We start from the raw sequence: 17,089 nt of genomic DNA, 5'->3' as shown, positions 1-17,089 counted from the left end.
CCGCCACACGGCGCACTGTGCTACGCGGCTCTAGCGCGGGTCGGGGATGTATTCATGATTCGCAGACGGCAAGAGCAAACGCATGTGAGATGAGAGATGTAAGAATTCACGATTACGAAAAGCGGCGCGAGCAAGCTAAGCATTTGTACGAGCGTCGTCGTTGATGGCTGTGTGTGGAGCAGTGGACGAGGTGGACGAGGTGGGAGCGAGTGGGTTGTGCGAGATCGAGTGTCGGTGGATCGAGAGGGATGGCATAGCGGCTGGCCGAGACGGCTGAGATGGGTCGCGATGTAACTGGACACCTGCACTCTTGATGCCCATGCGTTTGTTGTATCTGTCGATCTCCCACTGCGCGAGGCCGTCGGGCCCGGACCAGTTGGCCGACGAAGTTCGCGCTCGTCGGATCCGGTTCGCTGTGCGCTCGCCAGGCAAGATTTTTTCTAGCTCAACAGGACCATGTGGAATACCAAAGATCTCATCGGCATCCACCGTGGATTGCGCCAACAGCGCCGCATCCAGCATATCGCCCTGCGTCCACAACGGCATCGCCGCTCGCTTCTGAATTGTCTCTTCGTCTTCCGAGTCCGAGTATTCCGATGCAATCTCCGGCAGCACCTCGTCGCCATCGCCTGCAACATCGTCGTCCATCTCTTGATACCGTCCACCAGCTGCATTCTGCATCTGCATTTGCAATTGCGCCGCACGATGCAACTCTAATTCTCGCACCGCTGCCGCACTAGCAGCCGCCTGCGCCTGCATCGCGTTGGATGCAACTTGCTGTTGCTGTTGCTGCTGTTGCTGCATTTGAAGCTGCTTCTGCTTTTGCAACTGCAGCTGCAGTTGCTGCTGCTTGGCTTGCTGGAACGGATTCGAAGAGCAAAAGTTGGCATTCGCCATAGCCTTGGCTGCCGCGGGTTGCGCCGACGAAACAGCTTTGCCAGCATTCGCCATCATTGACGCAGTAGCCGCGCCGTTGCCGGCTGTAGCACCAGCTCCGCCTATGCGTGGCGCTGCTCCAAATCCTGCTCCTGCTGCTGCTGTCGTCGCCGCACTCGGCTTCATGCCCAGCTTGATCTGCGGCGGCGGCTGAGTGCGCTGTTGCTGTTGCTGTTGCTGGGCAGCAGCTTGTGAGGCAGCACCAGATCGTATCGACGACTGGCTGACTGTGCGAACCATCTTGGGTGCACCGATCTGCGACGTCGCCACCGAAGCACCAGGACGAGCGCTAGGTGCACCTTGTGATTGCTGAGGCGCCGGCTGCTGCTTCAATGGCACTTGCAAGCCTGCCGCTATACCTTCCTTGTCATTTGTGACGCGACGCTTCTTACTACTTTCCTCGCCTTGTTGCTGCGGCGGCGGCTGCTGCTGCTGCTGCTGGACCGCTCCCTGCATGTAGCGACTCTTGACACCAGCATAGCTTCCATTGAGAGCACTTGATGGTCGCGTGGGCGGTCCGCTGCTAACGGTGCTGACTGTGCTTGTCCTTGAGCTAGCTGAGCCGCTGTGAACACTGCCAGAAATTGCGGAGCCACCGCCACCGACGACAATATTGCCCAGGAGCGCAGCAGGAATCGCAGCCGGTGCACCGTTAGACGAAGCGATGCTGGCGTCTTCGATGCCGGAACGGCCGAGGCGGTCGTTCTGCTCACGCGCTCGTTTGCGGTTCTCCTTTTCGATTTCCTCCTCCGCGACCGCCTTGGCACGCTCTTCCTTCTTGGCCATCAGCATTCTTCGACGCTCTTGCTTGTCCTTAGCCTTGCGCTCCTCCTCCTCTGCCTGCTTCTTGCGCAGCATTTCGGCGCGCGCAATGCTGGTGAGCTTTCCGTTGGCCGTCGCCGAAGCAGCACCGCTTGAGGGTGTTGAGTTGACCTGCGCAGACTTGGCCGTTGGCGGAGGGCTAGCAAGCAGAGCGCCAGGAATGCAAGGTGCCGGTGTAGCTGTAGCCGCAGTCTTGTGTTCGGAAGCGCTCGCATGAGCCGTGTTTGTGGCAAACCCGTTGGCACGCGGCTGGAATGTGCCAGACGCCGATACCTTGGTCTGAGCAACTGCTGTAGATGGGTGGATCGTCGTCGAGGCATGCAATCCGAGGAACCCTTTGATCTTTTCACCAATGCCCCAAGCCCTCGAAGGCGATCCAGACGGTGCCGGTCCCGGTCCCAGTCCCGGTCCGCCATGCTGCTGTGCTGTGCGCGCCGACGCCTTGATCTTGGAAGGCGACGTGGCGTTGGCTGCAGCTCGGAGACTGCTCGCCTTGGTCGGCGAGGTCGGTCCAGTTTTCGCAAGCGCCTTGGCCGCCACTTTCTTTGGTGAAAGCGAGCTAGTCTTCACAATGCTGGATGCCTTGTTGGCAACGATGGGTGCCTCAGCAAGCATGACGCACTCCTTTTCGGCGACCACTTGAGGTGCACTGGTCCCAGGTGCCGTCGCGCCTTTCATCGCCGCCAATGGCGCTGGAGCTGGCGCATCGGCTGGCTCGGCACTGTTCTCCCTCGAGCGGGCGTCGAAGAATTGGCTCTCCGCTGTTTCAGCCTTGGACGTGGACAAGACCGTCGAGGCTGCCGAGACGACACGCTGGCTGTCGGCCGTCTCCTCGGCCGGTGTCTGCGGCAAAGACTTGTCCACCTCACGCAGCGCTTGCTGTTGCAACTGGAAGGTTTGTGCAAACGGTAAACGACTTCCTTGCCAGTTCTTGGGTGGAGAGTGAGCCGGGGTGGTGCTGCTGCCGGCAGTGGCCGACAGCGTCGGTAGTTTGGTCGCTTGCTTGGGACTGCCAAAGAGTGCTGCGAGACTTCGGGGCTGCGTGGTAGGGCTACGTGTGTGCTTATCAGTCAGACCGCCGTTTCTGCTCGACTGGAAAAGAGCTATACTTTCTTTCACCTTGGGCCCCGGCGAAGCCGATCTGGCCGACTCTTGTCCGCTTGTGTTGATCTGCTCGGCCACTTTGCGTGGAGATTTACGCACACTGCCGGTGCGAGGCGGAGGCCGCATCGGTGAAGTGGCGGCGGCGCGAGGAGAGCGAGTGGGCGATCGTGGGATGGCAGAAGCCTTGATGGTTGACTCGCCACTCTTGGTACCTGCCGTAAGTTTTTCCGTCGAGTCGGAGCCAGAATCCGAGGATTTCGAATGCGAAGCATTCAAGCTTTCAATGGAAGGCAGTGCCGACGCTTCTTGAGCGAATGGCACGACGGCCGCATCCGAAGGCTTGACGACGGGCAGCGGCGCGGATGGTGCTTGTTCCATGGTGGGCGACGTGACGGACGACGCTGACTGAGAAGCCGAGCTGGCACTCGCACCGCTTCCGGTGCTGCGAGCAACATGAGCGAGGTTGTTGCGGAATTGCTCCAGTTTGGACGCAGGGCCGGCAGCTGGTGCTTTCTTGGCAGTAGATGGTTGAGCGGACGTGGGTGTCTTGGCCGCCATCATCGCGGCACCCAGCTTGGACACCTTGTGCGGTGGAGCGGCAGCGCTCAAGCTGGCCTCAATCGCAGCTGGAAGAACCTCGTCACTCTTGCGCTTCTTGGAGCTAGTGGTGCTGTTTGACGCTGGTACAGCATTTGCGCGAGTATTGGCTTGCGTGTTGGCGGCTGCCTTTTTGTACATAGCAGCAAAGGTGGCGCCGGCGACAAGACCTGTGTCGTTTTCGTTGTCGTCCGAGTCAGAGTCAGAGTCTTGGCCGCTTTCGAGAGCTTCCTGGTCGGCAATCTGTTTGCGCAGACTCTTGTTGAGGAAGCTGGAACGGAAGCCAGGACCAGCGGGGGTCGAGGTGGGAACGATCGTGGTGGTTACGTTGCTGGGACCGGAGTTGTTGGCAGCAGCTGGCAGGCTCTTTTTTGCGCCGTACGATGCAAGCGTCCGTTTGACCGGCTTCATGGCGTTTGCATCCTTCTGCTGCTGAATTTTGCTTGTAAGCAGTACAGAGGCTGCTTGACGGGCACTTTCGAGTTTCGGATCAATCAAAGTACCAGACACGGTGTTGTCGTTGGCTGGCATCGTGTCGTTTATGTCAGGTTGGAAGGATGCTGTGTTGTCATCGCTGCGGGAGCTCCGAGACACGACATTTCCTGTCACTGTAGGCTCGGCAACTTCATGTTGAACGGTATCGTTTAGCCCTCCTGTCTCTTCTTCGTGCAAATCGGCGTCCGAATCTCCGTCTGAGCCGTCCTCGTCCGAATCAGTGATGGAAATGGCGCCCGAGAGTGACGCTGCGGACTGAGTGGCCTTGGAAGGCTTGTGAAGGGCAAGTATTCTCGGAGGCGACGCTTGAGGCGGTGGTGGTGTGGAAGCTCTTGGCATGGTATCATCGGGTGAGAGGTGCGCTTGGAGCGAAGAATCAATGACCATGCTGTCGTCATCTGTGGCAATGTTCTTGAGCGTTGCTTCTTTGCTGGTGGGCTTGGGCTGTGGAGTGGGTTGCTTTGTCTCATTCTTTTGCGTGTTGACATCGCCAAGCACTCTACGGGTCGGGCGAGAAAGAGGTGACGATGCTTCTCTTTCGACAGCATGAATAGCTTTGGCTCTAGCCTTGCCCTTGCCTTTCTGAGGCTCGACAGTGGAAGCGGTACGTGATCGTGAAGATCTAGTTTGCAAGGGTGCATTTTCCTTGTCGAACACGTCGGCCGCATCGACGAAGGGATCAATCGATACTTTGAATGCCCCACGAGGATAGCCTGATGCGGCTGGCGCATCACGAGCGCGGGTGCGAGGGCGGGTGGGAGACTTGAGGAGTTCGCCAGCCAGCTTGGACGGCGAGGCAACGGTGCGCGACGTTGTTCTGTACGTCATTGATCGAGTGATGTTGGCTTACAAAGGTCAGCGCTCTTTCTTTGACACAGATCTAGCTGGTCAGCAACGGTTGGGAGAAAAGGAATGAACACTTACGCGTACTTGGCAAAGATGTCGTTGGCATGCAAAAGGCTATCTGCAATAAAATCGATACCTTGCTCTTGGAGGTTCTTGTGGAAGAGAGACATGTCGCAGCACCTGCGCATGTTGTTGACGTGGCTGAGCAGACGCTCTTCTGGGGTCAGTGGTGAGCTTGAGTCACTACTCGCAGCCGAGGTGCTTGCCGAGGAGTCCAAGGCCGGGACACGGTGCGAGAAGCGGTTCGAGCTGTCGGCATGGCTGCTGAGTGTGATTGATTTGCTACCAAGAAAAGAGACAGATGAATCGGCGGACGAGGTTGGTCGGAGCTTGTCCGAGTCGCTGTATGAGCGTGGATACCAGGATGGATGGCGTGAGCCGATTTGAGGCGGATGCAAGTGTAGGCAGCGTTTCTCTGGTCGTGAATCTAATCGTCTGCTGGCAAGATGCGCGAGTACTAGCACAAAGTGCATCAATTGGCTAGGAAAGAAGGAGACGAGGATGGAAGAGCAGCAACGCACAATCTGGAAGAGCCGACAGGTGGGGGTGTGATCCGGAGAGTGATGATGGTCAGGATGAATGCAAGCGGACAGGCACCAAACCTGAAGGGTCACAAACAATCACGAATGTGAATCACGAATAACACACACCGAACGCGGAGCATCCGAGAATCGTAATTCACAGATTGTTCACCAAATTGCTCTCATGCCTCAGCCGCGTTGCCTCCAAACAGCACAAAATCACGAAAATCGCCTTCGTGCTGGCGCCTGTCTGTCTCGCTCCAAACAACTCGACTCGCAACACTCACAACTGTTCACATTCGATACGCTCCCCTGCTCAAAAGGCACACCCGCAAGTCCGCTATCAATCCTCTTGCTCAAGTCCGGTCAGTTCTCTATGCCGCAACGCCGCAATGACGGTATGATTGGTGCTTGCAGTAGAGGCGCCCAATCTGGTAATTACAGCGGAAGAGCTGGTCGTAGCTGCGTGTGCTAGCTAAACGTGTCACAGCCATCTGCAACACACCGAAGTTGCTGCACAGCTAGCGCGCTGCATATACCTTCGCGACTCACAACCTTCACGTGATTAGGTTGTTGTTTTTCGGTCATGCGCCTGGGTGCAGAAGAAATTCTTGAATTTCTTCCAGAATCCTGGCCTAACAACCACGAATTCGGAAACACGCACCGACGCTCGTGGCTCGCTATGGCTGACTTTGATGGATGCTGACATTCGTGATTCACGATTGACAAAGTAGTGAGTGACGCTTTCGCTCAGGACGTTGAGGCTGCGTGTAGGTTATTGATTCAATCAGAAGCCACGTCCAAGGTCCTCCTTGAAGCACAGTGTTGTGGCGTGACGTGACTCGCCCACCTTCCAATCGTCAAGCTCCTTCTCAGCACGCTCTTCCGAGTGGTAGGGCAGCACGGCAATCTCGCAGACTCGCTCAAAAAGTCGATCAATGACGGCATTGAGCCGGTCCCCTGTCTGTGCGAAATCCGGCTGGGCGTTGACTTCCAGCAGCCATACCTTGAGTTCGTTCTTGCGCTCGGCTCCCGCAACTTCGTCGTAGCCAACCAAAAGATCAACACCGAACACCTCGAACGCGTTGGGCCACATCTGCCAGTGAATACTGCCCGTCTTTGCCGCCGCTTCGAATGCGGCCCCAATCACGTCAACGGCTTTGCGTCGCACATCGTCGATCATCTCTTCTGATAGCCTTCCGGGTGAATCAGACTCGCCAGCTTGTGCTCGCTTCAGAACTGAGCCTGCGAGGTCGGACCACAAGAAAACGTTTGCCTCCTTGGGACGAGCGTCGTTCCCCAACGCCAACGAACCATCCTCCTGCAAACAAGTATTGGTGAGATGACCTCGGAGATCGTCTAATGTCGCCTCGGTAGGGGTCTGATACGCCAGTGGAGCAAAGAGTGCCAGCATTTCGTCGTGCAAGTAGACTGCGAGTCCAGCTACACAGAGGACGTAGGCACGAAGATGGAATTTCCTCGCTTCCGATTCTGTCGAGTCTTGATCCAATGTGAGCTTCTGTGAGATGTGCACCTCAAGTGAGTCGCCATCCTTGGCAGATTGGAGCGGATCCATCAAAAGCGGCGATCGAACATACTCTTGGATCACGAAATGCCGCAGTTGGCTTGCCATAACCGAAGTGTCCTTGCCAGCGTATCTGCCCTGCTCCTGTTCTGAATGAGCGTTGCTGTCGTCTTCATCGTCAGAATCAGATTCAAACTCTTCAAAGATGGTCTGCAGCTGGTCTAGTGTGCTAAAGATGCGGATGCCGTTCCCTCGATCCGCCATTCCCGGCTTTAAAATAAACCACGTGACATCTTCTTCTTGGCCTCGTTCGGCAGCCGCCTGATTCTCCTCGAGCAATTCGCCCAAATCGTAAAGATCGTCCAGGAGCAGTTCGTCCAACTCGTCCGCGAACTGGATCTCAAAATGCCAGGTCTTGGGCGTACATGTACGGAAACGGTGCGAAGCGGATCCCGGCGGAAGTTTGACTGCATATGTGTTAAGCGCAGATGCCAGGTAGTGCTTACGGATGAGCGCTTTTCTAATCACGTAGCTCGAGCACTGAGGCTGTTTGCCTTTGAGAGACGAAGATGGGCCGGGAAGCAGGTCTTCAAACGGTAAAAGATCATAGTCGGCGAGGTACAGATGCGTATCCAGCGGAGCCGATTCAGTGTCGCCATGGCCCTCTTCAATCTGCCAACCATGGGCGGAAAGCACCTTGCGCGTTGCTCGGACAGCAGCAGCCTGAGTATAGTCCGCGCCGGGAAACGAAACAAACGCCGTCTTTCTGATCTGCGTAGCCTTTGAGTTAGAAGTTGGATCCATCCTGCTGTGATCTTGATTTCGTCGACTCAAGAAGCCAGTTCGTGCAGGTTGATGGAACAGAAAGCACCTCGGAAGACCACGAAACGAAGAAGAGAGAGACTCACAGCAAATGCAGAAACAAAATCAAAAAGTCGCCGAGGAAATGAGCGACTAAAACTGACAGGAAATTAACGAATCACGAATCACGAATGCCACCCAAACCACACAGGATGCAAAATATTCATGTTAGTTCTCTGTCGCAACGCATCAATCTACGATTTGTAAGTTGTGATTCGTGGATCGGGCTGTGAAGCTACGATCGACTGGACAGATTCATGGTTGAGCGGCTGTGTGACATGGGCTCCGACATTTTCGCGAAAATTCGGCGCTGCTTTCTGGTGGATTCCCGAAGCATTCACGATTTTGTCACACGACGCAGGGGCCACAGGTGAGCTTTCTTTCATCAAGCAACGCTCCAATCGTGAATCTGACTCACTCACGACTCCGAGGCTTCAAGTGACATGACGTGCATGGCCGCTGCCGCTGACTCCTTATAACCAAGTTGATAATCGTCGTGCGTGATTCCTGCTCAACCCTCCACTCAGCTTAATTGGACCCTAAATCAACGGCATCTCATTCACGATTTCGCTGCCTTCCCCTCGATGCCCTGCTCTTCTCGTCCACCTTGTTCGTCTTGAGCATCAACAAAGCAAATTACAGACAGCCACAGAAACCTCGTCGTCGAGATGAGTGCCAACACTATCCTGCTCGGCTCGGTCGAATTCGAGGAGCTTCCCCTCCACCTCGAGGTCCATCAATCCATGCAGGCTTTGAGACCTTCGGCTATCGAGGAGGACGAAGATGACGCACGATCATTGCTATATCTCTTTGACGATAACGACTTTGAACGAGCGGCTGCTTTCTTGGCCATCGAGGAGGCGCGTCGACATGCCGAGGCTCAGGCTCACGCCGCAGCCGAGGCTTTCATCGCAGCCGAACTTCAGCGACAAAGAACGCAAACGATAGCGGAGCGTCTCAGAAGACTGTTGGACGAGGATGACGAGCTTGTTGACATGCTGGGAAGGCGAGTCCTCGCGACCAATGGATATCAGATACCTGACCTTTGGCAGCCGCATCATCATCATCAACATTATCACCGGCGTGACCCGAGGTATTTGCACCGAAATCTGCAAGCTGGGTCAAGTCATGCTGAGCAGAGAACACGCTCTGCTCCATTTGTCGATGTTCACGCAGCATGGGACGATCTGGACCAGAAGTCAGGTCTTTCAGCACATCCTCGAGCCAACCCCTTTATTCATACCGCTCCCCTCGTCTTGCGCGGACATGCCCCTTACCATCCGAGATCTACCCAGCACAGCCATGTTCAACCGCGCTTGTCGGCGGATCCAACAGCCACTGGCCAAGCATATGCTACGCCGTCGACTCGCACCAGCATTGCTATTCACCCACTTACGGGTGTGCCCATGTTGCTGGTTGAGGAACAAGATGAAGCTGACGAGCCTTCCTCAGACAACAAACCCACCACTACCACATACGACAACGACGCCGAAGCCGAGCTTGACGAAGGGCCCATCGACGACGAATCTGACATCGACTGGCTCGGTCGGGAACTCTTGCATCGACGAGGTGGTGCCAACGTCTGGGTTCTCTCAGCTGACAATGGCCTCGATTCGGTCGAGCCTGCTTCCTCGACATCCGCAGCTGGGCCAACTTCGTCGCAGACCGCCAGCAGAGCAACTTCCATGGCAGTCCCGTCGAAACAATCTGGAACTGCGCTTCCGACGTTGCCGAGCGAAATCGAAGAAGTCGATAGCGATCATGAACCTACACACGACTTCGACCAGGCAGCACGGGAGCCTCCGGCTCTCAGCAATTCATCTCAACGTGTTGCGGCCGCACTGGCACAAGCCGCCTTGCGCAACGCCGGCAGTGAGACGCAACCTTCATTGTCGCCGTCAAAAGCTGGACAGACTAGAAGACAACGTGCTGCCACCGTCATGTCTGAGTCCGAAGAGGAAGAGCTCGAGACTGTCGGAATACCCGTGGTGGACGACGAAGAGGAGAAAGGGAAGGATGAGGCACCTCGTCTTGATGGACGGCCGCGGAAGACCGTCAAGGTGGTCGATCTGCGCTAGTCCCTGGTACCAGGGCACAACCAGCGCAATTCGAAATGCATATGTATTGGGCGACCGTGTATACCGTGATACAGTGTGTCTGTGGTATGAGAGAAACGGGGGAGGTGATTACTCTTCTGATGGTGTACCTTCGCTGCCTGTCACCAAGCAACCAGAATTGAGCATGATGTCAGTTTTCAGCGCGTCTATTACAACAGAACAAAAGTTGTGTAAAATACTTACCCTCGCCATCGCCAACATCATTGTCATCATCAGCAATGTCACTTGCACTGATATGCATCTCTGCTTGACCTCTCTTCAACCTTGCTACCAAGTCCTGACCCAATTGCGAGCGTGATTTGGTACCGTAAGAGAGAAGGTCTGCTGGCAAATCGCCATCTTTGTTGGGAATGCTTGGGTCTGCGCCTGCCTCCAATAGCTCGTTCACTGTTCACATCCGATCTCCTGTCAGCTTTCTTTCCATGGCTTGATTATGTGCATGTGGAAAAGGACACTTACCGATCCAATTCCTAATCTCTTCAACTTCCTTCCCAGCCGCGCCCTCCGGAATATCGACACTGACAGCAGCATGCAACGGCGTATCTGCATTGGTTCGATCTTGATAATCAACGTCAATTTCGAGATTAAGAATCTCGGGAAGGACTTGGGTTGATTGTTGCGCAGCAGCGTAGTGCAGAGCGTTACGTCCTACTCCATCGCTATGGTTTGCATCAAAGGCTCCAGAGGAGATGATCTCTTGCAGCAATTCGAGATCATCTGTTCGAGCTGCATGGAGGAGTCTCTTGTCTGTAATGGATGTATGATGCAAACTGCGTGGTTAATCACCTTGACCTGTGGAGGAGATATAATGGAGCGGGTACAGTGATACTAACTCTGAACGTCGATCTGGTGGACAGCATCATCGTGCTCTTGGTCCGCCATGTTTGCTGCGTTCGAGTTTTGCAAGGAATCTGCCTGCTGAGGGTGAAGGGTGGGTGATTCTTGACTATGAGGCGATTGCTGAATCACAGATAGTGTTGGGTGTTGGCTGTAAGAATCACGAATGTATGGCGTTGCTCGCACAAGCCCTCCGAATCAACGACGAATAGCCCGATCCGAGTTTGTATCGGGAGCATGTGTCTTCGGGTCGCGGAAATCTGGGAAATTCTATGTGGCTCTTGAGCCGAGGGAAAAAAAAGTTTTTGGAAGAAATGTTGACTTTCTCCACACGCTCCTCAGCCTTCATTCGACTTAGCCATCATACACCTTCTTCTGCTCATCTTCTGCGCATCACCAAACTCTCTGTTACAGGCCATCTTCGTATTCATCAAGGAAGAGGAATTCTGAGATTGCCGGAAGAACGACAATATGCCAGGTGTCAAGCGAAAGGCAGAGGCATCCACCTCCTCGCCTTCCTCTTCCAAAAACAAGGCCAGTCTATCGGCCAGATCGACAACCAAGTCGACGTCGCGCAAATCCAAACAGGTTTCTGTATACATGGACGACAGTGACAACAATGACGACTTTGACGACGATGAGGATTTGCTGGATGCCGCCCTACATGGCACTGGATCTGCTGCCTTGCCAGATGCAGAGGAGGAGGATGACGATGATGACGATGATGATGAAGATGATGACGATGACGATGACGATGATGCCGACGACGATGAAGATGGCAACAGCGAGGACGAAGACAAAGATTCCGAAGCAGTATCACAAGATGAGATACAGCTTGCATCAGATCAGGAAGATGATGACGAGGATGACGATGACGAAGAGAACGACGAGAGTTTTGACCGGATCGAGCCATCCGAAGTCGAACTCATGTCGGACGAGGATATGGATGGTGGATTCGAAGATCTTGAGGCCGGTGACAACACTCAGAATGGCGACGACATGGAAGCAACACCTTCAGACAATGTAGTTACATCTGCATCATCCTCCCGCAAGTCCAATAAGTCCGCTCTCTATGCCATCCCCACCCTCGCCGAGGTGCAAGGACTTAAAGAAACCGGCGAACTCTTCAAGAACAATGTCTTCAAACTCAAAGTTGACGAGATGCTTCCCGAAGTACGACCCGCGTACAACAAGGCTGGTGCCCTCGAAACCGTCCTCCGACGACTTCATCAGCTGTTCGAAGCCCTCTCGCCCATCCAACCTTTACCTGTGGGCGAGGCGATCAAAAGCTTCCAGAAACGCACGGCCGGATCCAAGGTCCGCATTCCGTTTCCTGACCCCGCTCCCAAGGCCGAAGCAAACTACAAGCTCGGTTTCGAAAAGCCCTCAGCAATGCATCTGGTGGGAAGCTGGCCGCTCAAGTCTACAGCAAAGCGTCCCGCTGGGGTGGATGTCGATATCGCAGTTGTGATGCCTTCGAGTCTGTTCCAGCCCAAGGATTACGTCAACTTTCGATACTTTCATAAGAAAGCTTTCTACCTTGCGACACTTGCACACGCTATCCAGACAGCAGAGGATGAACATGATATCGCGTTGGGTGTGACGGCTTCGTTCGGCCTCGTGGATGCGGATCCAAGGCGCCCTGTGTTGGTGCTCCGACCGATTCACGACAAGTCCGAAACCGATTTTTCCAAGCTCAAGTGCACCATCCGCATTCACCCTTCTCTCGAGGCTGATACCTTCAAGCCTATCCATCTCGATCCTATGCGCAGCAATGTGCGCGTAGCTTCTCCTAACGATGAAGCATCCATCGACGCAAACGCCTCCATCGCCGCTACCCCACGCTACAACGCGGCCATCCTCGCCGACACACTGCACCTTCCCCATCTCGTCTACCTTCATACCGTAGCTCAGGCATGTCCAGCATTCGCAGATGCATGCCTGCTACTTAAGACCTGGGCTTTTCAACGAGGATTCGGTTCTGGCGGTCGTCTCAACCCGAAACATGTCCACGACGCTGATGACGATCGTCGCAGACTTGTCGCAGGCACTGCCTCCATCCGCTTCATCCTCACCATGATTCTGGCGCATCTGTTGCAAGGAGAGGAAAAGAAAGCCGGCTGGAAACGAGATACCACCCATGCGGGACGCAGCAATCTGTCCAACAGCTTTTCCAGCTATCAGCTTTTCCGCGGTGTGGTGGATTGGTTGGCAAAGCACGATTTCAAGACGCAGCCGGTGTTCATGAAGTCGATGCCGGAAGCGGGACTTGCCAGTCGATCTGACAAAGTGCCACGTCAGAATTTCAGCCAGGTCTTTGATCGGGTCTTGGTCGATCCGAGCGGTATGCTCAACTTGTTCGCTTTCGTGCCGACTGGCTCTATCGATCTGTTACAGTACGAAGCAAAGAGGACGTTCGAGATGCTCAACGATCCAAGTTCGGATCACTTTGACGCGCTGTTCTTGCAGGACCGCACAGCCGCTCCATTCACGTTCGATGAAGTAGCGCGTGTTAACCTTGCACTGTCGACGGCCAGGGCGTCGTCGAAAGTAAACAGCAACAGCAACGGTGCTGGTCTCTCGGCATCGAGTCGCATCCAGCGCGCTGACTTTGGCACATCGTTCCAAGCCGCCATGATCCAAGTCAGCACGACTGCATCACGCGCTCTCGAAGGCCGTGCCAAGCTCGTAGCTCTTCTGCATCGTGCTACAGGTGGCCTGGCTTCAACGTGGAGACTCGATGGAGCACGACCTGCTGCTTCAAGCCAAGCCGAGATCGGGTTAGTGCTAAACGGAGAGCAAGCATGGAGGATGGTCGAGCACGGGCCTTCGAGTCAAGACGTAGAAAAGGCGGAACAGTTCCGCGCCTTCTGGGGCAAGATGTCCGAGCTGCGTCGATTCAAAGACGGCAGAGTGCTCGAGAGCGTTGTCTGGCCAGTGACGACCCAAAGTTCACGATGGGCGATTCCACGTCGTATCCTGTCGTATGCGATGTTCCGTCACCACGCGATCCACGAATCACAGATCCAATTCGTCTCCTCGCACTTCGAATCGCTCTTGGACATTGACACGAGCCTGGCACGTGCCGCTCATCTCGTAAGCACCGAAGAGAAAGGTTTCACCTTGGTCCAGTCAGCCTTTGACCAGCTATCGAAAGATCTGCGTGCCCTCGAATCGCTTCCACTGTCCATCATCTCCATCTCTCCTGCTTCTTCCGGTCTGCGAGGTACCAGCACCTTTGTGCCCGCTCCTATCAACTTGGATCTACTCGGTGACCGCATTCCAGACTGCGCATCCTACTTGCCCGTCCACGACATCATCCTCACCTTTGAGGGCTCCGGCAAGTGGCCTAATGAGCTCTCGGCAATCCAAGCCATGAAAGCGGCTTTCTTCGAACGCATGTGCGCCGAGATCACCAACAAGATCGCCGGCGTCACGTGTCGCGTAGTCTTTGACCCGCATGCTTCATCAAAGATGGAGGATCAGTGCAGTTTGGAACTCGTTCTCGCGTCTGGGTTCGCCTTCCGAGCACGGGTGATGCACAACCGCGAAAAATTGCTACTCGAACGTATTCTGGCCGACCGCTTTGAATCGGCAGGTGCCAAGCGTCGAGCTCGCAAAATTTTGCTTGAATGGCAACATAGGTTTGAGACAGCTCCGTTGCATCATTCATACATCGCTTCGATGGGGCATCGCTTTGCGTCGTTTGGAGGAGCCGTTCGATTGACGAAGAGATGGTTGGCTAGCCAGATGCTGTCGTCTAACGCCGTGCCAGAAGAGCTGATCGAGCTGGTATGTGCAGCGGCGTACCTGTCACCGGAAGAAGGTGCACCAGCATCTGCAGTCGCTGGATTGTCAAGAATCTTGCGACTGCTCGCCAATTGGAGATGGAAAGAGGAACCATTGATGGTCCCTATCCAAGCCGTGATCGACTCTGCTACGACCAAAGAGATCTACACTTTCCCTACAGACAAGCGTACCGAGGTGGAGACGCATTTCAATGCTGCACGAGGTAGTGATCCTTCGATGATGCATCGCGCATGGTTCGTTGCTACAGAAACGGACACCGAAGGGCTCGCGTTTGGTCGCAAGGGTCCGGTGGGAGGGGTTGCCGATGGCATCAAGAAGCTCGCGCGGGGCGCCGTCCGCGTGCTCGAAGAAGCCACTTCGCTCGACACTGATCAAGTGCGAGCACTGTTCACCCCCTCGCTTGAACACTACGACTTTGTCATCCACCTCAATCCGAGCGTGCTGCCGCGATACAGCGAAAACATTCATGCCGATCCAGCAGTGTGGGGCGCCAAACGTACAAAGTATGCCAACGACGTCGCCGCCACCATTCAATCGTCAGGGACGCTGCTAGGCTCCACTCCTAAACCCGGCTTCGATTCAGCAGAAGCGTTCCTCACGCTGCTCAGAGGGCTGTACAGCGACTCGTTCCGATTGTACCACGATCAACACGGAGGATGTGTGATCGGTGGACTGTTCAACCCTTCGCTCGATCGCGAGCGTGATTTCAAGGTGGGACTGGGATTCTCCTCCTGTCCAAGCATTGCAGGAAACAAGGCGCAGGTCAAGCTCAACAAGTCTGCCATTGTGGCCGAAATTGAGCGACTGGGTGAAGGACTTGTAGATAGGATCGAATTGCGAAGTGGCTAAGGTCACTATCATGTACTCTGGCATTACTTGAAGCAGACTACTATTGCTCGTTCTTCTATTTTGTCGAGGTTGTTTGTTTGTGATAGTCACGAGTGTGAGACGCTTTATCAGTCAATTTTGCGTAGCGAGGGGGCGACGGTAGAGGATGTGACAGCAGGACGGGAGAAGGTCGACGGTCAAGAACGATGCGGACGAGCAAATTGCGCGGCCACTGGGTAACCACTTACGCGTACGAGCCGGACGATCTCCACAAAGAAATCCAAGTTGACCGTCACCAGTCATGAGTCGTGAGTCGTGAGTTTCGCGCAGTCGACCCTGCATAAATTGAAAGCACAGACGCTCTGTGACTTGGGTCTTTATCCTCCCTCTTCCACGTCTTACCGTACGTTCAGCACCGTCAGCTTCAGTACACATAGCGACCACACTCTTGAATTGATTTGGACCCGACTCACTCATACTCACCGCAAAGATGACCGACCTGCTCGACCCATCCGCTTTGCTTCAAGTGTTGCAGCAGCAGTTGCTGCCCACCTCCTCCCCATCACCTCTCCTGCGCAACCCAGCAGACGCACTGGCCGCTATCATCCACACGATCATGACCCGGCTCGACTTTCGGCTCACCGGTCTATCCGAAGACGATCGGCTTGCGCCATCGTCTTCTGAATCACCCACTTCTTCATCCACCAACAAACTTCCCCCCGAATGGAACGCCAAAGGACCCGATCACTATAGTTTCCGCTACAAACACCACCAATCTTCGCTCGATTATCTTGTCAAGATTGTCAAGCTGGGAAACAAGGCGGTGATCCATGGAGTGGCACTGCAAGGCACCAAGACGAGCACGATGGAGGTGGTGTTGAGCGATTACCTGTCTAGTGCATTCTGGCCGTATCCTCGTGAAGGCAAGGACGAAGAGATGCTGGTGAATGGATACATCGGTAGTTCAAGGCTGAAAGATCTGACATCAGCGTTCAAGATTCAGGTGCTGCAACAGTTGGTTCCGGGATTGAGGAAGGATGGATATGTAGAAGAGAACAGCTCGAATGCAAGCAGTGGTGGTGGTGGCGGTGAGAGATCTTCGACTCAATCCAGCGGTCCAAGTCGGCCCACAGCTGGCACAACGCAGCCACGTCCGCCGTTGGCTGCGGATGAAGACGATCCTTCACTTCCATCTGGATATCAGCCACCTTTTCGAAACCCGCTGATCATCGGTGATCGAGACCTTGACCCGTTGGGTGGATCCCCGCTCGCACTTCCTCCGAGGTTCGGTGGCGGAGGAGGAGCAGGATTTGCACCACCTCCTGTGTTTCCTGGAGGTGACACGGGCGGGGGGATGTTTGTTGGACCTAATCATCCGATGTTCCGCAACCGTTACCCACCGCAAGGAACAGGACTGCCTCAGGGAGCTGTTCCGCCAGGAGCGAGGTTTGATCCCATCTATCCGGGTGGGGCAGGGCCCGAAGCAAGTCATCCGGATGTAGGCGGTGCCAGACCGCAGAATTTCGGTGGCGAACCGGATTGGGACGAACTCGCCCCGCCTAGAGGCGAGAATCCGTTCGGTGCTCGCGGTGCAAGGGGAAGAGGCGGCGGTAGCGCGTTCGGGGGTCATTCCGATACGGCTGGTTGGTACGCCTGATTCGTTGCACCCTCCTCTTCACTCATGATCTGCATTCAGCAGCACTCACGATTCACATTCACAAGTCTCGATA

At 55.0% G+C, this 17,089-nt stretch overlaps 6 protein-coding genes across 6 annotated transcripts; 3 read left to right on the top strand and 3 right to left on the bottom strand.

Annotated features, from left to right (window-relative positions):
* Nucleotides 1-135: 135 nt before the first annotated feature.
* Nucleotides 136-4,970, bottom strand: UMAG_11013 (uncharacterized protein; the record flags this gene model as incomplete). The annotated part of the gene is made up of 2 exons (XM_011391531.1): nucleotides 136-4,771; nucleotides 4,879-4,970. The coding sequence occupies 2 exons, from the start codon at nucleotides 4,968-4,970 to the stop codon at nucleotides 136-138; spliced, it is 4,728 nt and encodes a 1,575-aa protein (XP_011389833.1).
* Nucleotides 4,971-6,168: 1,198 nt separating this feature from the next.
* UMAG_03366 (uncharacterized protein) lies at nucleotides 6,169-7,710 on the bottom strand (the record flags this gene model as incomplete). Its single annotated transcript, XM_011391449.1, has 1 exon — nucleotides 6,169-7,710. One exon carries the CDS (start codon nucleotides 7,708-7,710, stop codon nucleotides 6,169-6,171), a length of 1,542 nt encoding a protein of 513 aa, XP_011389751.1.
* A 725-nt stretch (nucleotides 7,711-8,435) lies between these two features.
* On the top strand, nucleotides 8,436-9,845 carry UMAG_03365 (uncharacterized protein; the record flags this gene model as incomplete). Its single annotated transcript, XM_011391448.1, has 1 exon — nucleotides 8,436-9,845. One exon carries the CDS (start codon nucleotides 8,436-8,438, stop codon nucleotides 9,843-9,845), a length of 1,410 nt encoding a protein of 469 aa, XP_011389750.1.
* Nucleotides 9,846-9,953: 108 nt separating this feature from the next.
* Nucleotides 9,954-10,766, bottom strand: UMAG_11012 (uncharacterized protein; the record flags this gene model as incomplete). Its single annotated transcript, XM_011391530.1, has 4 exons — nucleotides 9,954-9,982; nucleotides 10,068-10,271; nucleotides 10,344-10,631; nucleotides 10,718-10,766. 4 exons carry the CDS (start codon nucleotides 10,764-10,766, stop codon nucleotides 9,954-9,956), a joined length of 570 nt encoding a protein of 189 aa, XP_011389832.1.
* A 426-nt stretch (nucleotides 10,767-11,192) lies between these two features.
* UMAG_03363 (rRNA-processing protein UTP22) lies at nucleotides 11,193-15,380 on the top strand (the record flags this gene model as incomplete). Its single annotated transcript, XM_011391447.1, has 1 exon — nucleotides 11,193-15,380. The coding sequence occupies one exon, from the start codon at nucleotides 11,193-11,195 to the stop codon at nucleotides 15,378-15,380; it is 4,188 nt and encodes a 1,395-aa protein (XP_011389749.1).
* Nucleotides 15,381-15,849: 469 nt separating this feature from the next.
* UMAG_03362 (uncharacterized protein) lies at nucleotides 15,850-17,016 on the top strand (the record flags this gene model as incomplete). Its single annotated transcript, XM_011391446.1, has 1 exon — nucleotides 15,850-17,016. The coding sequence occupies one exon, from the start codon at nucleotides 15,850-15,852 to the stop codon at nucleotides 17,014-17,016; it is 1,167 nt and encodes a 388-aa protein (XP_011389748.1).
* Between the last annotated feature and the right edge of the window lie 73 nt (nucleotides 17,017-17,089).

Source organism: Mycosarcoma maydis, chromosome 8 (genome assembly GCF_000328475.2).
Source record: "Mycosarcoma maydis chromosome 8, whole genome shotgun sequence".
Lineage (NCBI taxonomy): Eukaryota > Fungi > Basidiomycota > Ustilaginomycetes > Ustilaginales > Mycosarcoma > Mycosarcoma maydis.
Note: the sequence above shows the minus strand (reverse complement) of the source record. Positions and strands in the feature narration are given on the sequence as shown.